General features: G+C 39.2%; 1 protein-coding gene across 3 annotated transcripts; it reads left to right on the forward strand.

Moving 5' to 3' along the window:
* The first annotated feature begins 3,850 nt into the window (after positions 1 to 3,850).
* Positions 3,851 to 16,059, forward strand: LOC127786244 (acetyl-CoA carboxylase 1). Of its 3 annotated transcripts, none has more exons than XM_052313577.1 (30): positions 3,851 to 4,207; positions 5,011 to 5,386; positions 5,489 to 5,695; positions 5,787 to 5,945; positions 6,055 to 6,147; positions 6,351 to 6,446; positions 6,894 to 7,161; positions 7,242 to 7,480; positions 7,617 to 7,656; positions 7,735 to 7,859; positions 7,936 to 8,052; positions 8,142 to 8,216; positions 8,323 to 8,379; positions 8,472 to 8,576; positions 8,681 to 8,767; positions 9,227 to 9,418; positions 9,512 to 9,700; positions 9,855 to 9,965; positions 10,077 to 10,166; positions 10,251 to 10,427; positions 10,512 to 10,589; positions 10,683 to 10,805; positions 10,894 to 11,163; positions 11,256 to 11,599; positions 11,741 to 11,978; positions 12,066 to 12,433; positions 12,541 to 12,751; positions 13,057 to 13,236; positions 13,321 to 15,480; positions 15,586 to 16,059. In XM_052313577.1, the coding sequence occupies exons 2-30, from the start codon at positions 5,039 to 5,041 to the stop codon at positions 15,640 to 15,642; spliced, it is 6,804 nt and encodes a 2,267-aa protein (XP_052169537.1). In that variant the 5' UTR covers positions 3,851 to 4,207; positions 5,011 to 5,038; the 3' UTR covers positions 15,643 to 16,059. The 3 variants fall into 3 exon arrangements, with proteins under 3 accessions (XP_052169537.1, XP_052169539.1, XP_052169538.1); XM_052313579.1 differs by having other exon boundaries at positions 5,014 to 5,386; XM_052313578.1 differs by having other exon boundaries at positions 3,851 to 4,203.
* The last annotated feature ends 3,589 nt before the right edge of the window (positions 16,060 to 19,648 follow it).

Consider the following 19,648-nt stretch of genomic DNA (forward strand, 5'->3'; position numbering starts at 1 on the left):
TAAGACGAATGGTCAACACGGATATATATGGCTGCACTTATTTTGGGACGGAGGTAGAAGAAAATAAAAATTAATTTATAGATAATTTTTTTATATATTTGTTCGTAGTGGCTTAAAAACCAACACTAAAAATAAATAATATTCAAAATGTCTTAAAATAAACTTTAAAATTCGAAAATTTAAATTTTAGCTCTCTTTTAACTTATTAGGCCAGCTGATTGGGTTCCTATCATAGTACAAAAAACCGGACCGGACCGGCGGTTGAACCGGAAAAAACCGGAACCAGCACTCTCACCGGCTCGGTTTGCTCTAAAGACCGTCCATGCAATTGAACCGGTATAAACCCGGTGAACCGGACGGTTTTTGCTTAAAACCGGCGACCGGGCTATACTAAACCGGCAGGTCAGCTAGTAGATGGGCCGGCCTTCTAAGGCCCACTTCACTTCCGGCGGCCCATGTTCGTTTTATTGCCTAAAAATGAGAAAAAGTGCTGCTTTGGGGGTTTGAACTCTAGCTGGCAAGGAGCTAGAATGTGATCCTCACCACTAGGCTAACATAAGCTCCCTGTTTGAAGGTAGTTATGTATAATATATGATGGTTCCGGTTCAGCATTAGACCGGTTGACCCAGCGGTCCAACCGGTGAACCGATGAACCAAGGGTCCAAGCGGTTCGATGACCGGTCCGGGTTTTTCTACTATGGTTCCTATAACCATCCGGCGTGTGCATCGCGTGTTGTGTTTGCTCCTCACTACTACTATCCTACTACTTCTACTATCATGTTTCAGGGATTTTGGTTAGTGGCCTGCTAATGATCATTATTATCTACTAATTTGCAGCATGGCCCACATGGTTGTGGTTTTTTAGGAGAGGCCCTCCGATTTTTTGATATTTCGTATGTGGCCTGGCCTAGAGAGGTGTTGGATCATCAAGGGCGCGGAGCCAGAAATTTATCATGTCTGTATGATAAGCTAATGTACTCTTAGCTAATCTTCAAATTAATTTCTATGGCATTTAAAAAAACAAAATGGAAAATTAGGGAACCAAGCAGCTTAGGCCCGTATAGTTGCTCGGATTCATGCATGTTTTATAAATGTTGATAATGTCTAGATGCACTACATGTGATTCTTGCATTTGGTTCTCATGTGTAAAATGCTGAGGAGGAAGGGTTGAAGTGAAAACGCTAAGCGAGGAAGAGATTAATCTGTAGGAGTATTCATTAGTTTGTGTCACGTGTAAAATGCTTGTGAGGAAGAGATTAACTGATGTTGAACCAGAAAAGGCTATTTGAAAATAATGTATTTTCTAGTCTTGAGGAGATATGTAGGGGGTATAATATGGAGTACCTTTTGACATTAATTTGTTGTATTTACTGGTATCTCTTGAGTTTTACAGTTTTAGTAGGTAATTTGATAAAAATATCACAAAACTATGGACTTAACACATAATTTATCAAAACAATAATAAATTAATTAAGCATATTGAAAAAAAATAATTATTATTACTTTTATCACAAATTAAAGCAACAAAATTACATCTAAACTTGTAATTCTATGATACTAATTGGCTTCAATAATACAGGTTGCGTATGCATTTTTTAACACACACACAAAAAAATAACACTTGGCATGCTAAGTTCCGTTTGTTCTTTTTGCTGCCGGTTAACCTAAACATTAATTTAATTAAAAAATAGAAACCTAAACATTTTTAAAAACCAGAACTTGAAGTGTAGCTGGTTAACAGTCGTTTTCGCATGGTCATATACCGGTATCATCTGTCTCAAGTCTCCAAAAGCTATTGCGCTTTTCTAACGACACTTCCTCTTATGCACCTATAACCTACCTTCCTTTTTTTCTTTCTGCAACACCAGCTAGTTTATTAACGGCTTCCATAGTTCCTTAGAATTATATATGTTCATGGGCAATTTTGAATTGGTGTACTTAGGTTGCAAAGTTTGTTACTGCAATCTCTCTTTTTTCCAATTCTTCAGACGACTTTGCATAATTCTATAGGCTGTCAAATTCGGGGTACTGCCTAGCAGAACAAATTAAATGTCAACAGTCATCACTCATCACACAGTGCTCTTGGCTCCAAATGGTTCAATCCTCTGTGAAATAAGAAAAGTCTAATGAGTGAAATGCCGTCGTTTAATTCTTTCTCCAAACTAGCGAAAATATGGAGCATTAAGGATCAAAACATATAGGAGTAACATTAATACATTATCTTCGTCCTCAAAAAAAAAATACATTATATATCTTCTCATTAATCACAAAAGAATCCAAGAACCATGTCGTTTCGCCTACAATAATTGATCATAAGCCGTAACATTTAGTAGTGATAAAAAATAATTTATATGCAAATCTTATATATATATATATATATATGTGATTTTAGCGATTTAAAATCTAATGCTGAAAAATAAATTACGATAAAATAATATTAAAATCAACTTAAGTTTTAAATTTTAAGATTTGGTTGTGACTAATAAGCTGATGAGATTTGCAATAATTGTACCTAGCTAAAAATGCAGGACCTAAACTTGGAGCAAGAAGATGTACACCCACTTCCTTGAATACCTTGGATAAGTTGGCTACCACTGTGCAGCTGTAGCTACTACGAGACGCCAACGACAGGAGAGTGTGGATGGTTTGCTAGATACTCCCTCCATCGCATTTTAAAGTGTAGTTGTGGGTTTTATGCCTAACATTTAACCATATATTTTATTTAAAAAAATTATAAAAAAATAAAATAAAATAAGTTATACATAAAGTACTATTCATATTTTATCATTTAATAACAATAAAAATATTAAACACAGAAAAATTTCAAATAAGACGGATGGTCAAATGTACACAGAAACACATAACTACATTTAAAATGGGATGGTGGGAGTTTCCCTAAGTTTTATAATCATATTATTAGTCACTTTTTTAAGTTTATAATTCCTGATAATAGAAATTTTTTTAAAAAAATTTGACCAATTTTTTAAAAAAATTTGACCAATTTTTTTTTAAAAAATATAGAAACATTGAAAATACTTTTATTAAATCAAAAATTAAATTTATTTTTAATAATATACTTTTTGCGTTAAAAAGTTTACTATATTTTCTATAAACTCGATCAAATTTAAAGAAATTTTACTAAAAAAATCAAAGCAATTTATAATATAAAATAGAAGGAGTAATAAGTTACAACTCATCAAGTACATCAATTGTAATTTTACTGGTAAAATACTCCGTAGCATATTTTCAAAACGATTATTGTCACGGTTTATCTACTATAGATGCATTAATTTTTTTAGAAATAAACTTAACAAATACTTCAGATAAGTTATTTAAGAAATGTATTAGAAGGAGCTTTTTAAATATATATACATACATATTTTTATAGTGAGACATAAATAATCTCCTACAATAATCTAGTGAACCAGCTAAAAAGAAAAAAAGCCCAAAGCAGGGCCTAGGTAAGACTTGCCAAACCATTTGGGACGGAGTTACCACCACAACACTGTTTGGTGGTTACCGTGGCAACCGCACGGTTATCACGAAAACCGCGCGTTTATCATGAGTTATACCGTGGTTTCAAAAACTGAAAATGTTACCGCACGTGATAACCGCACGATTTTATAAACCCGGGGACTAAGGACATTCTTGTGAGAAAAGAAGGGTATATGTGCAAATACCAACTTGCTCATGAGAAAAGAAAAAACAGAGGGGGAGATTAGAAGCGTTGGAGTGTTGGTGGTTAGTTGATCCAACTCCCAACCTCCCTTCCCCCCTCATCACCTCCCAGTCAAAAAAATCCCTTTTTTTTCCCTCTCTCTCTCCTCTCCTCACGCATTCCGGCTTCTCTCTCTACTTGGCTGGGGGTGGGCGGGGCTGGGCGGGCCCCATGGCGAGGTGGTGGTGGTGGTCGCCGCGGCCATGGCAGTTAAAAGGCCGCGCCACCAGCAGCTGCGTTGCGTAGCGGGAAGACGCCTCCTCTCCTGCTTTTGCTGCTGCTGCCGCCTCGAGTTGGAGAGAGAGAGAGAGGTGGAGAAGAGGGAAGGAAGGAAGCTGTGTGCTGCCGCGGGCGCATTTAAGGCGCGTGGGTGCGGCGAGGAGGGAGGTTGGCCCTCGGCGCTGGATCTTGATCTGGCCGTGGCGCGCCGCGGCGGCGGCATTCCGTCGAACGGGTGGCGAGCAGAGCGCTCGCGCCGGCATCTCGTGCGTACGTTTCTCTTCTTCTTCTTCTTTTTTCTCTCTGTCTGTTCTTGCTTCTTCCTCCTCCTCCCTGCTTCTTGCGCTCGAATTCCGCCGCCGGAATCGAGGACGCTACGGCCTTCGGATTCTCGCACACGCGCCGAATCTAAAATCCCAGCTCTAAGAGCCGCGATTTTTTTTCCCTTTTCTGTTGAGCTGCAGCGCGGGATCGGGCGAGGTGAGATCGTAGCTGATCCTGCTTTGCTAGGGGGGGAGCAGAGCTGGCGGGCTAAAAGCCTAAAGCTCTTACCTTTTTCTCCTCCTTCTTCTTCGTCTTCTCTAGCTTCGTTTCAGCCTGTCAGATTCTTGTTCGTTTTTGTTTCTTGGCATGCTAGAGCTCTGGGGGTCCCTCGTTCAGTGCTTATTTCGTAATTTACTAATCTTCCGTGTCTCGACTAGCCACTAAGATTGATGTAGCTTAGCCTTTTGCTTTGGACTTTTGTGTGATCACACAGTCAACCTATATAAATATATATATATATATATATCCACCTGGTTAATTACAAGGGGAAATGGAAATTCACAGTCTGTGGGTCTTGCTGTTCTAATTCTGCTGGCTCTTGGTTTATTATTTACTGTTGCGGTCAAAAACTTTTGCTGCAAAACTGAGCCGCCATGGAATTCGAGGATAAATTGTACTAGCGCTTATGCGAATTTTACATTTGGTACTGATGGTAAATGGGAGTAGTGGTAAATTGCCGGTTTTCGTTTACACCGTTTCGTTTGTCAGAATTTGATGTGCTGATGATCTGTTCGGTTTCTTTTTCGCAGCAGGTCTGAAGGTTAGAGGTGGTTAATAATGGAGGGATCTTACCAAATGAATGGCATACTGAACGGGATGTCTAATTCGAGGCATCCGTCGTCGCCCTCTGAGGTCGATGAGTTCTGCAAAGCGCTCGGTGGTGATTCACCGATACACAGTGTGCTGGTTGCCAACAATGGCATGGCCGCTGTCAAGTTCATGCGCAGCATCCGTACATGGGCGCTGGAGACCTTTGGGACGGAGAAGGCGATTCTTTTGGTCGCCATGGCAACTCCTGAGGACTTGAAGATAAACGCAGAGCACATAAGGATCGCCGACCAATTCGTAGAAGTTCCTGGTGGTACAAATAATAACAATTATGCGAATGTACAGCTCATAGTGGAGGTTAGCACAATTGATCATCATCATAGCCTTTTTCATCTTACCAGTGGATTGATTTGCCGTAGGTAATTGGTTGTTAATATTGTGTAATTTTACCTGTCACAGATAGCAGAGAGAACACATGTTTCTGCAGTTTGGCCTGGCTGGGGTCATGCATCTGAGAATCCTGAACTTCCGGATGCACTGAAGGAGAAAGGAATAATTTTTCTTGGGCCACCATCAGCCGCGATGGCAGCGCTAGGTGATAAGATTGGTTCATCTCTTATTGCACAAGCAGCAGGAGTTCCAACTCTTCCATGGAGTGGATCACATGTATGCCTTCCCCTTTTCCTGGATACCTTTTATCTTTTATTCCTCTCTCTGCTGATAGATAGTTGATAATCAAACCAAAAATCTTTTGCAGGTGAAAATTCCACCAGAAAGCTGCAATTCGATACCTGAGGAGATGTACAGGAGTGCCTGTGTCTCCACTACAGAGGAAGCAGTAGCTAGTTGTCAGGTGGTGGGATATCCTGCTATGATCAAGGCATCATGGGGTGGTGGTGGTAAAGGAATAAGGAAGGTTGGTTTTCTTTTAGTTCAACACTATCAGAATGATAAGCAAATATCAACTGCACATAAAGAAATGAATAACGGAAGATGGTTTTGATGTTATCTTAATGGATTTGTAGGTACATAATGATGATGAGGTGAGAGCACTGTTTAAGCAAGTTCAGGGAGAAGTCCCTGGCTCACCTATATTTATTATGAAGGTGGCATCTCAGGTGAGAACAACTTGGAGCACATTGCTTTTCCTTTATTTGTTCTGTTGTGCATTTGTATCCACCATATAACATGCTATCCATATATAGATGCCTGTTAAGGGGTTATAGAAATGACATTGGACAACATTTGTTGCTCATATGCAGGGGTTATTCTGCATTCATATATTTCATGTCTAAAGCTTGTATTAATTCTTTCTTTACAGAGCCGACATCTAGAGGTTCAGTTGCTCTGTGACAAACATGGCAATGTGGCAGCTCTGCACAGTCGAGACTGTAGTGTTCAAAGAAGGCACCAAAAGGTTAGGATTTTTTTTTCTTTTTTGAAGCATTGGATTTTTCAATATAAATTTTCTTGGAATCAGTCCATTGTGGATTGGTGTTTTGAGTAGTAGTTGAGATTTTATAGCTTTCTTCAAATATAACTTCATTGGAAATATTTTATGTTAGTCATATACTGTTTAGCAAAATGTGACAGGAACTATACAAATCTTATTCGTTGGCTAATATTTTTAACTGGGGCATGCATTAATAGCAGGTAGTGAAGTATTATCGGTTGAATATTACATCTTAACTTGAATATTACACCTTTTCCTACAATGATATATGTATTGCAGCTGTACTATTTTCAACAAGAAAAAATGACATATTTTGACTAGTGCAAGACCAAAAAGAAAACGGATGCCTTGCATTACCAAAATCTTTGGGATTTATGAAACAGTTGTACTCACCATATATCTCTGCAACAGATTATTGAGGAGGGGCCAATTACAGTTGCTCCTTCAGAGACAGTTAAAGAGCTTGAGCAAGCAGCAAGGCGGCTTGCTAAATGTGTGCATTATGTGGGTGCTGCTACAGTAGAATATTTGTACAGCATGGAAACAGGAGAATACTATTTTCTGGAGCTTAATCCACGGTTGCAAGTAGAACACCCTGTTACCGAATGGATAGCTGAAATAAACTTGCCTGCAGCTCAAGTTGTTGTAGGAATGGGTGTGCCGCTCTACAATATTCCTGGTATGTCAATTTCACTAGTAACTTGATTGTTGGTGAAATTTGCTGCTTCTTTCCTACTGAAAAATAATGGATCATTGCAGAGATCAGACGCTTTTATGGAATGGAGCATGGTGGTGGTTACGATGCGTGGAGGAAAATATCAGCTGTTGCAACTAAGTTTGATTTGGATAATGCACAGTCTGTAAAGCCAAAGGGTCACTGTGTAGCAGTCAGAGTTACCAGTGAGGATCCAGATGATGGATTTAAGCCTACTAGTGGAAGAGTTGAGGAGCTAAACTTTAAAAGCAAACCAAATGTTTGGGCCTATTTCTCCGTTAAGGCAAGTATACATCCATCCATAATACTTCTTTTGAAACTGATGCACTTATTATTACTTCTCTTTTTCTGGTTTTTTGGTTTCTTTTCTTACCTTGCTGCGAGACTAGCTAACCTCAATTTTCTTTACTAATTTTCAGTCTGGGGGAGCAATTCATGAATTTTCAGATTCTCAATTTGGTATGCGATACACATACTTTTCTGTTTTCTCTTGGTATCTCTTAGTGCCTTTTTTAATGGTGTATCATTGTCTTCCAGGACATGTGTTTGCATTCGGGGAATCTAGATCGTTGGCAATAGCAAATATGGTGCTTGGGTTAAAAGAGATCCAAATCCGTGGAGAGATACGCACTAATGTTGATTACACAGTGGATCTCTTGAATGTAAGATAACTCCATTGAAGTAAATGGTACAGTTATTCTTTTATTTTCCTAATATATGCCATTTTCATATTTTCAGGCTGCAGAATATCGGGAAAATAAGATCCACACTGGTTGGCTAGACAGCAGAATTGCTATGCGTGTTAGAGCTGAGAGGCCCCCATGGTACCTTTCAGTTGTTGGAGGAGCTCTATATGTATGCTTTGATTAACTTCAGAACAATGATATGGTAGAAGGTAGCTTCTAAATCAGATGTCAATACCAACTTGTTTTCTTATGTTGCAGGAAGCATCAAGCAGGAGCTCAAGCGTTGTTACAGATTATGTTGGTTATCTCAGCAAAGGTCAAATACCACCAAAGGTACCATATTGTATAATGAATGATGCAGCATGCCCTTACTGCAGATAAGCTCATTCCATTTTGAACAAAACAGCATGGCACCTGTTTAATTATTTTCCCTTTTCAGCATATCTCTCTTGTTAATTTGACTGTTACCCTAAATATTGAGGGAAGCAAATACACGGTAATTTTTCTTCTCTTTAAATCTTATCCTGCAGTAGTATCTGATATATCTAGTGTTTTAATTACAGTTTTCATGATTAATTATTGCTGTAGATTGAGACAGTAAGACGTGGGCCCCGTAGCTACACATTAAGAATGAATGGGTCAGAGATTGAAGCAGAGATACACTCGTTGCGAGATGGAGGACTCTTGATGCAAGTAAATATATCTCACTATAAACTTTTTTATAGAAAGATGATATGCTAGTATTATATTTTTAGTTGAAAAAGGATCTGATCCGTCTATAACTGTAAATTCTTCAGTTGGATGGAAACAGTCATGTAATTTATGCGGAGACAGAAGCTGCTGGTACACGCCTTCTCATCAATGGGAGAACATGCTTATTACAGGTGAATATAGCTATGTTCATATTCCTTTCTGTTGCTATCAAACTATAAAACTTATCTTTGTTTTTCCCCTTAAGGGATGTGCAAAAGTTATACTACAGGATCTTAAAAAATATGTTACCGTAAGATCTTGTAGAGGCCATAAAAAAAGGGTAATGCCTGATTGAGTCTATCCTTATATTATTTATATGAAGCTTGATCTGATTAATTTCTTCGGAATTTGGAAAATATGATGCAACAAGTTTTTTCTTTGATTGAAGTACACTGCTTGGCATCTTCAATCACTCCTTATCTTGACAGTCTCATATGATCTTTGTTTTTAAAAAGATAAAAGAGATACATTATCACTATGGAAACTTCAATGGAAGGATTAATGTGTGGGGATTATTTCAGCTCTGATTTGATTGCACGTCTAAAAAAAATACTGAACTTCAATTTATTTCTCTTAATGGTACTTTACAGAAAGAGCATGATCCTTCCAAATTGTTGGCTGATACACCTTGCAAACTTCTTCGGTTCTTGGTTGCGGATGGCTCTCATGTAGATGCTGATACACCATATGCTGAGGTTGAGGTCATGAAGATGTGTATGCCGCTGTTACTACCAGCTTCTGGTGTTATTCATTTTGTCATGCCTGAGGGTCAAGCCATGCAGGTTCTATACCTCTATTTCACCCTGTTACTATTTGTATCCATCTTATTTGCATACATCTTTTACAAGGTAACTAAAATGTCTATTCTTTTGCAGGCGGCTGACCTGATAGCAAGGTTGGACCTTGATGACCCCTCTTCTGTGAGGAGAGCTGAACCATTCCATGGCACCTTTCCAAAACTGGGACCTCCAACTGCTGTTTCTGGAAAAGTTCACCAAAAGTTTGCTGCAAGTGTCAATTCCGCACACATGATCCTTGCAGGATATGAACATAATATCAATGAAGTATGACTTTACGAACTGTCAGAATACGTACTCTCAATTTTCTATTTTCCTTCTGTATCTTGTTGCCAGTATTCTTGTTTACAAAGAAAAAAAACTATTTTTTATATTTTGTTACTGACTATTCTATCTTCCTAACTATTTCTTTTCTTTCCAGGTTGTACAAGATTTGTTAAACTGCTTAGATAGCCCTGAGCTTCCTTTTCTACAGTGGCAAGAACTTATGTCTGTTTTGGCAACTCGGCTCCCGAAAGATCTCAGGAATGAGGTGATTAAGTGTTTAAGTTAAATTGTTTATGTCATATTCCATCTTGTCTATTTATCTTATCTTTCATTTTGGCTGCATATTGGAAGTTCTAATTCATCTGCATGTACTCAGTTGGATGGCAAGTACAAGGAGTATGAGTTGAACTCTGATTTTCGGAAGAACAAGGATTTTCCTGCCAAGTTACTAAGGGGAATTATAGAGGTCAGTTTGAGGCTGCTATTTGCTTCAATTCTTTTATGGTTATTTATTTATGTTGTTTCCTTACCCCAAAAAACATTATTCCAGGCAAATCTTGCATACTGTTCTGAAAAAGATAGAGTTACTAATGAGAGGCTTGTTGAGCCACTTATGAGCCTGGTCAAATCATACGAGGGTGGGAGAGAAAGCCACGCTCGTGTTGTTGTCAAGTCTCTATTTGAGGAGTACCTGTCTGTTGAGGAACTCTTCAGTGACAATATTCAGGTAACAATTTAGAGTAAGAATTGTGCAATGCTCATTTGCTCACTCGTAGCTGAACAGTAAGCATTTTCGTTTTTATCTCTTCAGTCTGATGTGATAGAACGTCTACGACTTCAACATGCCAAAGACCTTGAGAAGGTCGTATACATTGTTTTCTCCCACCAGGTAATGATGTAATATCCATATGGTGTGATCTTTTGCTTTACTGCATATTGGTACACAAGGGATCAGGTGGCTGACTATTTTGTTCATTTAAAGGGTGTGCGGACCAAAAATAAACTCATACTACGGCTTATGGAAGCATTAGTCTATCCAAATCCATCTGCTTACAGAGACCAGTTGATTCGTTTCTCTGGGCTGAACAACACAGTGTACTCTGAGGTAGCAATGCAGAATTATAATGATCTTAATTCCGTCTATTCAGTACACATGTTATAGTCCAGAGAATGATACATTTTTTACGTTGCAGTTGGCACTTAAAGCAAGCCAGCTTCTTGAGCATACTAAATTGAGTGAACTCCGCACAAGCATAGCAAGAAGCCTCTCAGAGCTGGAGATGTTTACTGAAGAAGGAGAGCGGGTGTCAACACCCAGGAGAAAGATGGCCATTAATGAGAGGATGGAAGATTTAGTGGGTGCCCCACTTGCAGTTGAAGATGCCCTTGTGGCTTTGTTTGATCACAGTGATCCTACACTTCAGCGGAGAGTGGTCGAGACATACATACGTAGATTGTATCAGGTATCACTTAGTTATTGAACTAAATAACTCTTGTTTTTTATACCTCTGCACTCTTTAAATTTATGTCGGCTAATTCACAATCATTTTTTCAGCCTTATCTGGTCAAGGGCAGTGTTCGGATGCAGTGGCATAGATCTGGTCTAATTGCTTTATGGGAATTCTCGGAAGAGCATATTAAGCAAAGAAATGGACAAGATGCGATGTCTCTAAAGCAGCAAGTTGAGGACCCCGAAGAGAAAAGATGGGGTGTCATGGTTGTAATCAAGTCTCTCCAGTATTTATCTAGTGCTATTGATGCTGCATTGAAGGAGACTTCACACTACAAAGCAGGTGCTGGAAATGTCTCGAATGGCAATTCTGCAAGTTCCAGCCATGGCAATATGCTGCATATTGCTTTGGTTGGTATCAACAATCAGATGAGCACTCTTCAAGACAGGTTCCTATACTCTCCTTAGATTACCTATTCTTGTTGATGAAAAGACAAAAGTAATGTGTATCACAATAGTGATTCTGTGAACTATTAGAGAATTTCATGTATTTTTTTATTTACCTCTTCCACACTATCTTCTCATTGCAGTGGTGATGAGGACCAGGCTCAAGAAAGGATCAACAAAATTTCAAAAATTTTGAAGGATAGTACTGTAACATCACATCTCAATGGTGCTGGCGTTAGGGTAGTCAGCTGCATTATCCAAAGGGATGAAGGGCGCCCACCGATGCGTCACTCCTTCCAATGGTCAGTTGATAAGATATATTATGAAGAGGATCCGATGCTCCGCCATGTTGAACCTCCTCTATCTACATTCCTTGAGTTGGTATGTTGCCACATTCATTTTTCCTTGAGAGAAACCGTCAAGTTCTCTTTCCCGTACCAAAATCTGACAACTTCTCTGTAAATACAGAACAAGGTGAATTTGGATGGTTACAATGAAGTAAAGTACACTCCATCACGCGATCGCCAGTGGCATATTTACACACTCATCAAGAACAAGAAAGATCAGAGATCAAATGACCAGAGGTTGTTCCTTCGTACCATAGTAAGGCAACCAGGTGTGACCAATGGGTTTTTGTCAGGAAATGTTGACAATGAAGTAGGCCGTGCTCAGGCTTCATCATCATACACATCAAGTAGTATACTCAGATCACTGATGGCAGCACTAGAAGAAATAGAGCTACATGCACATAATGAGACAGTGAGGTCAAGCTATTCACACATGTATCTGTGCATATTGAGAGTACAACAGTTGTTTGATCTTATACCATTTTCAAGGTCAGTCAAAACATCTTTCTTTCAAGAGAAATCTTTCTGGTAAAAATACATTGCATTAAAACTTTTTTATAGTTGTTCACTTCATTCATGCTTTCTCATTGTGATAGCACGATTGATAATGTTGGTCAAGATGAAGCAACTGCATGTACGCTTTTGAAGAATATGGCTTTGAATATATATGAACATGTTGGGGTGAGGATGCATCGCCTTTCTGTGTGTCAGTGGGAAGTGAAGTTATGGTTGGATTGTGATGGACAAGCAAGCGGTGCTTGGAGAGTAGTTGTTACCAATGTAACTGGCCACACCTGCACTGTCGATGTAAGTTATCCAGCTATTGCACTGTTGTACCAGCAATGGTGTGCAACATCATATAATACTTCTTAAGAACGTGCTACATCATATAGTACTTCTTATATGCACATAAGTTGGTAGGCGCTGAAACTCATAGATCACCATTATAAATGTTCTCCAACTTTTGTAGCTAGTACATAGCTAATGCTCCATCACTCTCATCATTAATTCCAGAGTTACTCTCGGTGCTTATTGATTTGTTTTTTTCTGAAAAATATTTAAATATCTATTCCATTTTCTTGCTCTCATGCTCAATTTCTATGGGCTTCCAGATTTACCGAGAAGTGGAGGATTCTAATACACATCAACTTTTCTACCACTCTGTTACACCATCACTGGGTCCTTTGCATGGCATTGCGTTGGATGAACCATACAAGCCATTGGATGCTATTGACCTCAAACGTTACTCTGCTAGGAAGAACGAAACTACGTACTGCTATGACTTCCCGCTGGTGAGTTACTTGCATTTTCTTGTTCTTTTTCTCCAACGTTGGTTAGCTTGCTTAACACCGTGATTGGTTATATTCTGTCTACAGGCTTTTGAAACAGCACTGAAGAGGTCATGGAAATCAACCCTCTCTGTTGTTGCTGAAGCTAATGAGCATAATAAGAGCTATGCTAAAGTGACAGAGCTTATGTTTGCTGATTCAACTGGATCATGGGGTACTCCTTTGGTTCCAGTTGAGCGTTCTCCAGGTATCAATGATATTGGCATTGTCGCTTGGATCATGAAGCTCTCCACACCAGAATTTCCAAGTGGCCGGGAGATTATTGTTGTTTCAAATGATGTGACATTTAAAGCTGGATCATTTGGTCCTAGGGAAGATGCTTTCTTTGATGCGGTCACCAATCTTGCTTGTGAGAGGAAACTTCCTCTTATCTACTTGTCAGCAACTGCTGGTGCTAGGCTCGGTGTAGCTGAGGAAATAAAAGCATGCTTCAATGTTGGTTGGTCTGATGACGAGAGCCCTGAACGTGGTTTTCATTACATTTACCTCACTGAACAAGATTATTCACGCCTGAGTTCTTCGGTTATAGCCCATGAACTGAAACTAGAAAGTGGAGAAACTAGATGGGTTGTTGATACCATTGTTGGAAAAGAGGATGGACTCGGTTGTGAGAACTTGCATGGAAGTGGTGCCATTGCCAGTGCCTATTCTAAAGCATACAAGGAGACCTTTACTCTGACATTCGTAACTGGACGAGCTGTTGGAATTGGTGCTTATCTTGCTCGGTTAGGCATGAGGTGTATACAGCGTCTTGATCAGCCAATTATTTTGACAGGATTTTCTGCGCTGAATAAGCTTCTGGGGCGGGAGGTATACAGCTCTCACATGCAACTAGGTGGCCCCAAAATCATGGCTACAAATGGTGTCGTCCATCTGACTGTGTCAGATGACCTTGAAGGTGTTTCTGCAATCTTGAAATGGCTCAGCTATGTTCCTCCTTATGTTGGTGGTCCTCTTCCTATCATGAAGCCTCTTGACCCACCGGATAGACCTGTAACATACTTCCCTGAGAATTCATGTGATGCTCGTGCAGCTATCTGCGGTGTGCAGGACAGTCAAGGCAAGTGGATGGGTGGTATGTTTGACAGAGAAAGCTTCGTGGAGACATTAGAAGGCTGGGCAAAAACTGTTGTCACCGGAAGAGCAAAGCTTGGTGGAATTCCAGTTGGTGTCATAGCTGTGGAAACCCAGACTATGATGCAAGTCATCCCTGCTGATCCAGGTCAGCTTGATTCTGCCGAGCGTGTGGTTCCTCAAGCAGGGCAGGTGTGGTTTCCTGATTCTGCCACCAAAACAGCCCAGGCATTGCTGGATTTCAACCGTGAAGAGCTTCCGCTGTTCATCCTCGCTAACTGGAGAGGCTTTTCTGGTGGGCAAAGGGATCTGTTTGAAGGAATCCTTCAGGCTGGTTCTAATATTGTTGAGAATCTGAGGACATATAACCAGCCTGCTTTTGTGTATATTCCAATGGGCGGAGAGCTTAGGGGAGGTGCATGGGTTGTGGTAGATAGCAAAATCAATCCAGAACACATTGAGATGTATGCTGAGAGAACTGCAAAAGGTAATGTCCTTGAACCAGAAGGATTGGTTGAGATCAAATTCAGGCCAAAGGAACTGGAAGAATGCATGCTAAGGCTTGACCCGGAGTTGATCAAGCTGAGTACAAGGCTGAGAGAAATGAAGAAGGAAAATGCTGGCCTCTCGGAAATGGACACCACTAGGAGGAGTATTATTGCTCGGATGAAGCAACTGATGCCTATATATACCCAGGTTGCTACACGGTTTGCTGAATTGCATGACACCTCTGCTAGAATGGCTGCCAAAGGTGTGATCGGAAAGGTTGTCGATTGGGAAGAATCTCGGTCCTTTTTCTATAGGAGGTTGCGAAGGAGAGTTACTGAAGATGCACTTGCCAAGGAAATCAGAGAAGTTGCTGGCGAGCAGCTGTCCCAGAAATCTGCATTGGACTATATCAAGAAATGGTACCTTTCTTCCAATGGATCTGATGGAAACAGTGAAAAGTGGAATAACGATGAAGCTTTCTTTGCTTGGAAAGATGATCCAACAAACTATGAGAATCAACTCGAGGAGTTGAAGGCTGAAAGAGTATCCAAGTGGCTCTCGCGTCTCGCTGAAAGCCCTGATGTGAAAGCTTTGCCAAATGGTCTTTCAATTGTTCTTAACAAGGTAAGCTTTCTTCAAACACTTCCTGAAGCTATGATCTTTTCTCTGTTCTATTTCTGTCATCATGTATCTCATAAGTCGATTCTAATTCCTCGATTTCTTGTTCAGATGAATCCTTCAAAGAGGGAGCAGGTTATTGATGGTCTCAGGCAGCTTCTGGGTTGACCAATGTGAATTTTGATATCCAGCATGAACCAAACAGAATCATACTCAAACGCTAAAACTGAAGTTTAATTGGGCTATCATTGATGCAATGGAAGAGGTTTTTTGCACATAAAATGGGAGGTTTTGAGATGGCATCTCAAGAACCATATACATACAAGGATATGATTGGGCCTCTGCCCTACTGGATGTTTGGTGTGAGTTCTTGCAAAGAGCAGAATAAAGAGCAATGCAAAGATTAGTCAGGCACGGAATGTTGTTCCATTTGTAGTGATGTATTTAGATGTTTTTTACTAGCATTTTTTTTCTTGGCCTGCCTCATGCCAATGTCATATAGATACGATGGAATTCTTGATCAATTAATTGTTTATTTATTTTCCAATCCAAATAATACATAGCAATCCTCATCTTCTAGTGTTCTATTCTCGTGCCGATTGTGTTGCTGTTACAGATGGTTGCGACGTTTGGCATGAATAAACCAGCTCATTTGAGCCTCAAACTTTGAAACTGAGTTGGTACTTAAGTTTACGTATAAGAGTGTATTTCAGGAACATCATTTGGTTTATACATTTGTCTGCTGTTGCAGAGGAATGAAAATTGTATTTGTGGTTAGAAATGATCTCATAAGTGTGTTGAGTAATTTTCACAAAACAGTATTGTCTTTTGTGCGAGCTGGTAAACCTAGTATCACACCCTTAATTCTTTCAATATAAATAAGGTCTTTGACATAATGACATGTGGTCTACACGATAGAGTTATATGTAGTGTAGTGACTGTCAAAGATGCACGTGGAAGAAAGTATGTAAGCATATTAAGATTTCAAAGTATGATCTCATAAGTTTTTTTTTAGGGTACAACAAAAGCAGTTGTGAGCGCCCCATAGGGCAACCCAACACCCCCTTAAAAAACAACAGTTCAGTCAAAGCCAAATGTATTTTTAACATGGCAAATTTTGCTACAAAATACCTAAAATTTATGTAATTTGCTGATAGACATAAAAAAAACGTGTCACAGCTAAAAGACAAAATAAAAAACTGATAATTTACTAGAGGACACTTTCGGCTTAATTGGATTGATAAATTCTTAAGAAAGATGAGAATGTCCCTAAGGCCACATACTTGAAACATGATGTTAGAGTAAAATTTTAGAAAGTATGTAACTCTAAATTTGCCATCACCCCAAATATATCACTAGCATACATTATATTGCATCATCGCTCCGTCTCAACCCAAAGTCTTTTGACCCTAGGGGCATTCTTGTCTTTTTGAACAATTTCTCTCTCTAATTGAGCTAAAAGTGTCCTCCAGCAAATTACCAGTTTTTTAAGTGTCTTTTAGCCGTGACATGTTTTTACGATGTCTATCAACAAATTACATAATTTTTTAATGTCCTGTAGCAAAATTTGTCTTTTAATATGTTGCATATAATCTTCTCGTTCTATTTTTAAAATTTTCTCATTTTCTCCTTCACTTATTCAGCTGAAATGAGCTTTGTTTTTCTCGGCTATAGCAAGTGTTCCATGATAATTATAACCACCCAAAAAACTAAAACTCATGACGACAATGTGAACGTCCGTACCAGACAAGTACAGTTTTATTTTTCCACTTAGTAAGAAAAACTAGATCACTGCATTACGACATGATTCTTCTTCCAACTTCCTACCTAGTCAGATCGTTTTAACATCATCGTCAGCCAGTGAATTTCCTTGGTATAGCTCCAGTTGTCATTGGTCACGTGAAATTCATGTAATTTTTGTGCATGTATATATATTGAAGTAAAATGTATGTTTAGCATTTTTTAAAAAAATAGAAGGCCTTACTTTTTATCTTTCACCTAAGGTAGTGTTTGTTCGAGAATGCAAACGTAAACGTTAATGGAAATGGTTCCGGTGGCAACTGATACCATTGTATCAGATTACACGCTTTGTTTGGTTTGCTGCTGTAACGACAACGAAATAATTCACGCTGTTTGGATGCGCGGCCAGGTAACAGATGCGCTAAGCAAAACATTACCATTGAGAATTCAAATACTGAGTACACAACAAGCAAGTACATGATATGCATAACACTATCACCTCCTGTTTACAGAATATGCAAATGTTGACAGAATTAAGACAGGAGGCTATGTTTTGCTTAATTTAATCGATGGTACACCTTCAAAATACAATTAATAAAGGATTGGATGAACAATTGAGAAGACCGAAACTATCAGAGTAGTAAACAAATAAGATAGGAGCAATACTTTTATTTGAAAAACAGGACCATACTTGATTGGTCACATAATATGTACATTGTCATGATTCAGCAAATAAAAGCCAAAGTACTGGAAATAAGCATGTTTAGGACATAGGATGATCTCCAATCCTGTAGATCATTTGCCTCAGCACATCAGTTTTTCTTTGCCTCATCTGGTAATGAAAATTTTGACATAGTGAAAGGTCAGATGAAAGAATATATAACACTCAGCATAATACCAAGTTAAGAATATTCTTACACAATGTTCAAAAAAAAAAAGAATATTCTTACACATACAAGCCATATGATACTCAGAACATGGTAGCATTTTTAACTTCAAAAGTAAAAACTACAGCACTTCAAGAAATCAGCTTTGCTAACTAGCTGGGGCAGCATACTACTATACTAGGAATAAAAGATTATAAGATGCCATGGCCATGCAAGCACAAATGCATTGTGAATATAGCTATGTGATCATTCCAACTGTAGGCACTGTAGTAGTATTATTTTTCTTATGCAAACTCACATTAGTTGGAATGAGAAGAAAGCTAAGGCCTGACTGCGGACATATCTGTCAGTGTCCCTTTTCTTGAGGAAAATAGCTAATTAAAAATATTTGGTCCTTAAAATGTGAAATGTCCTCCAGTACATTCGGACCTTGCTTATATAAGCAATACCACTCTCACGTATAAGCTGGAATAGTCTTTCACTCCTAAGTTCTCTAATTCTGATCCCCCTCTCTATTTTCCAACATTTTCTCTTATATGAAATCAAAAACAATATAGCAACATATTAATACATAAATATGACAGCAATCATCATATTTCTAAGCCCTAAATTTCTTCTTCGCGTTTTGGTACTTAAGGGAAGGCGAGCCATTGCACTCTACAAATATATAAAACAAAAGCGTTAACCCTATGTCCAGAATATATCCTGCTATCACGCATAATACATCAAGCTACCTCTAAAATAAACACAGTACATATTATTTTTTTATTGCTAAACCTAACAAATTCACTAGAACCATGTATATGTTGTTTTACACAAAACTTTTTTTTCCCGATCTTACGTTGTGGAAAATGATATATGCAAAAATGAGTTGGTCCAACTTCCCTACACTAAAAAAATATATGTACCTTACACAAAAACCTGGCAGTAAAAGAAATCAAAATTCTCAAAATCTAGATAGTAAAAATGAGTTGGTCCAACTTCCGTACACTCAAAAAATTAAAGAACCATTATACTGTAATATTCAACTTTCCTGCAATCCAGGAAAATATATTCTACATAACCCATGTGAACTTATGAAGAAAACATATATGAGGCAGGATTAATACATGAATTTCACTAGTATAGGCTACTTCATAATTTGTTAATGAAAAGATTATCACAGGATCATCACTCACCAGCATTCACAATTATAAAGAGAGGTGGTTTCAGTAGGGGGAGGGTTCTCACCGGCGAGGTGATCGATAGACAGCGGCAATGATGGAAGTCGGATGTGGTTGATGGCACCAGAATCTCGGACTGCCCCCCTGCTTCACGGCCTCGCCCTTGTTCTCGGAGTTCTTCTGGTCAAGATCCAGTCGCCCGGGAGGTGGAAGTCGGGGAAGGTGGTGGCGCACGTTGGATGGGGCAGGAGGGACTAGAGACGGAACTCCTGGAGGTGAGAAGCACGGGCTCGCCGACCTGGGCAAGCGGTGGAGGAGCGCAAGACGGCGGCATCGGCGATGCGCGCGGGGGGAGGGTGCGGCGCCAGCGACGTGCGGGACGAT

This window comes from Oryza glaberrima, chromosome 10 (genome assembly GCF_000147395.1).
Source record: "Oryza glaberrima chromosome 10, OglaRS2, whole genome shotgun sequence".
Taxonomy (NCBI): domain Eukaryota; kingdom Viridiplantae; phylum Streptophyta; class Magnoliopsida; order Poales; family Poaceae; genus Oryza; species Oryza glaberrima.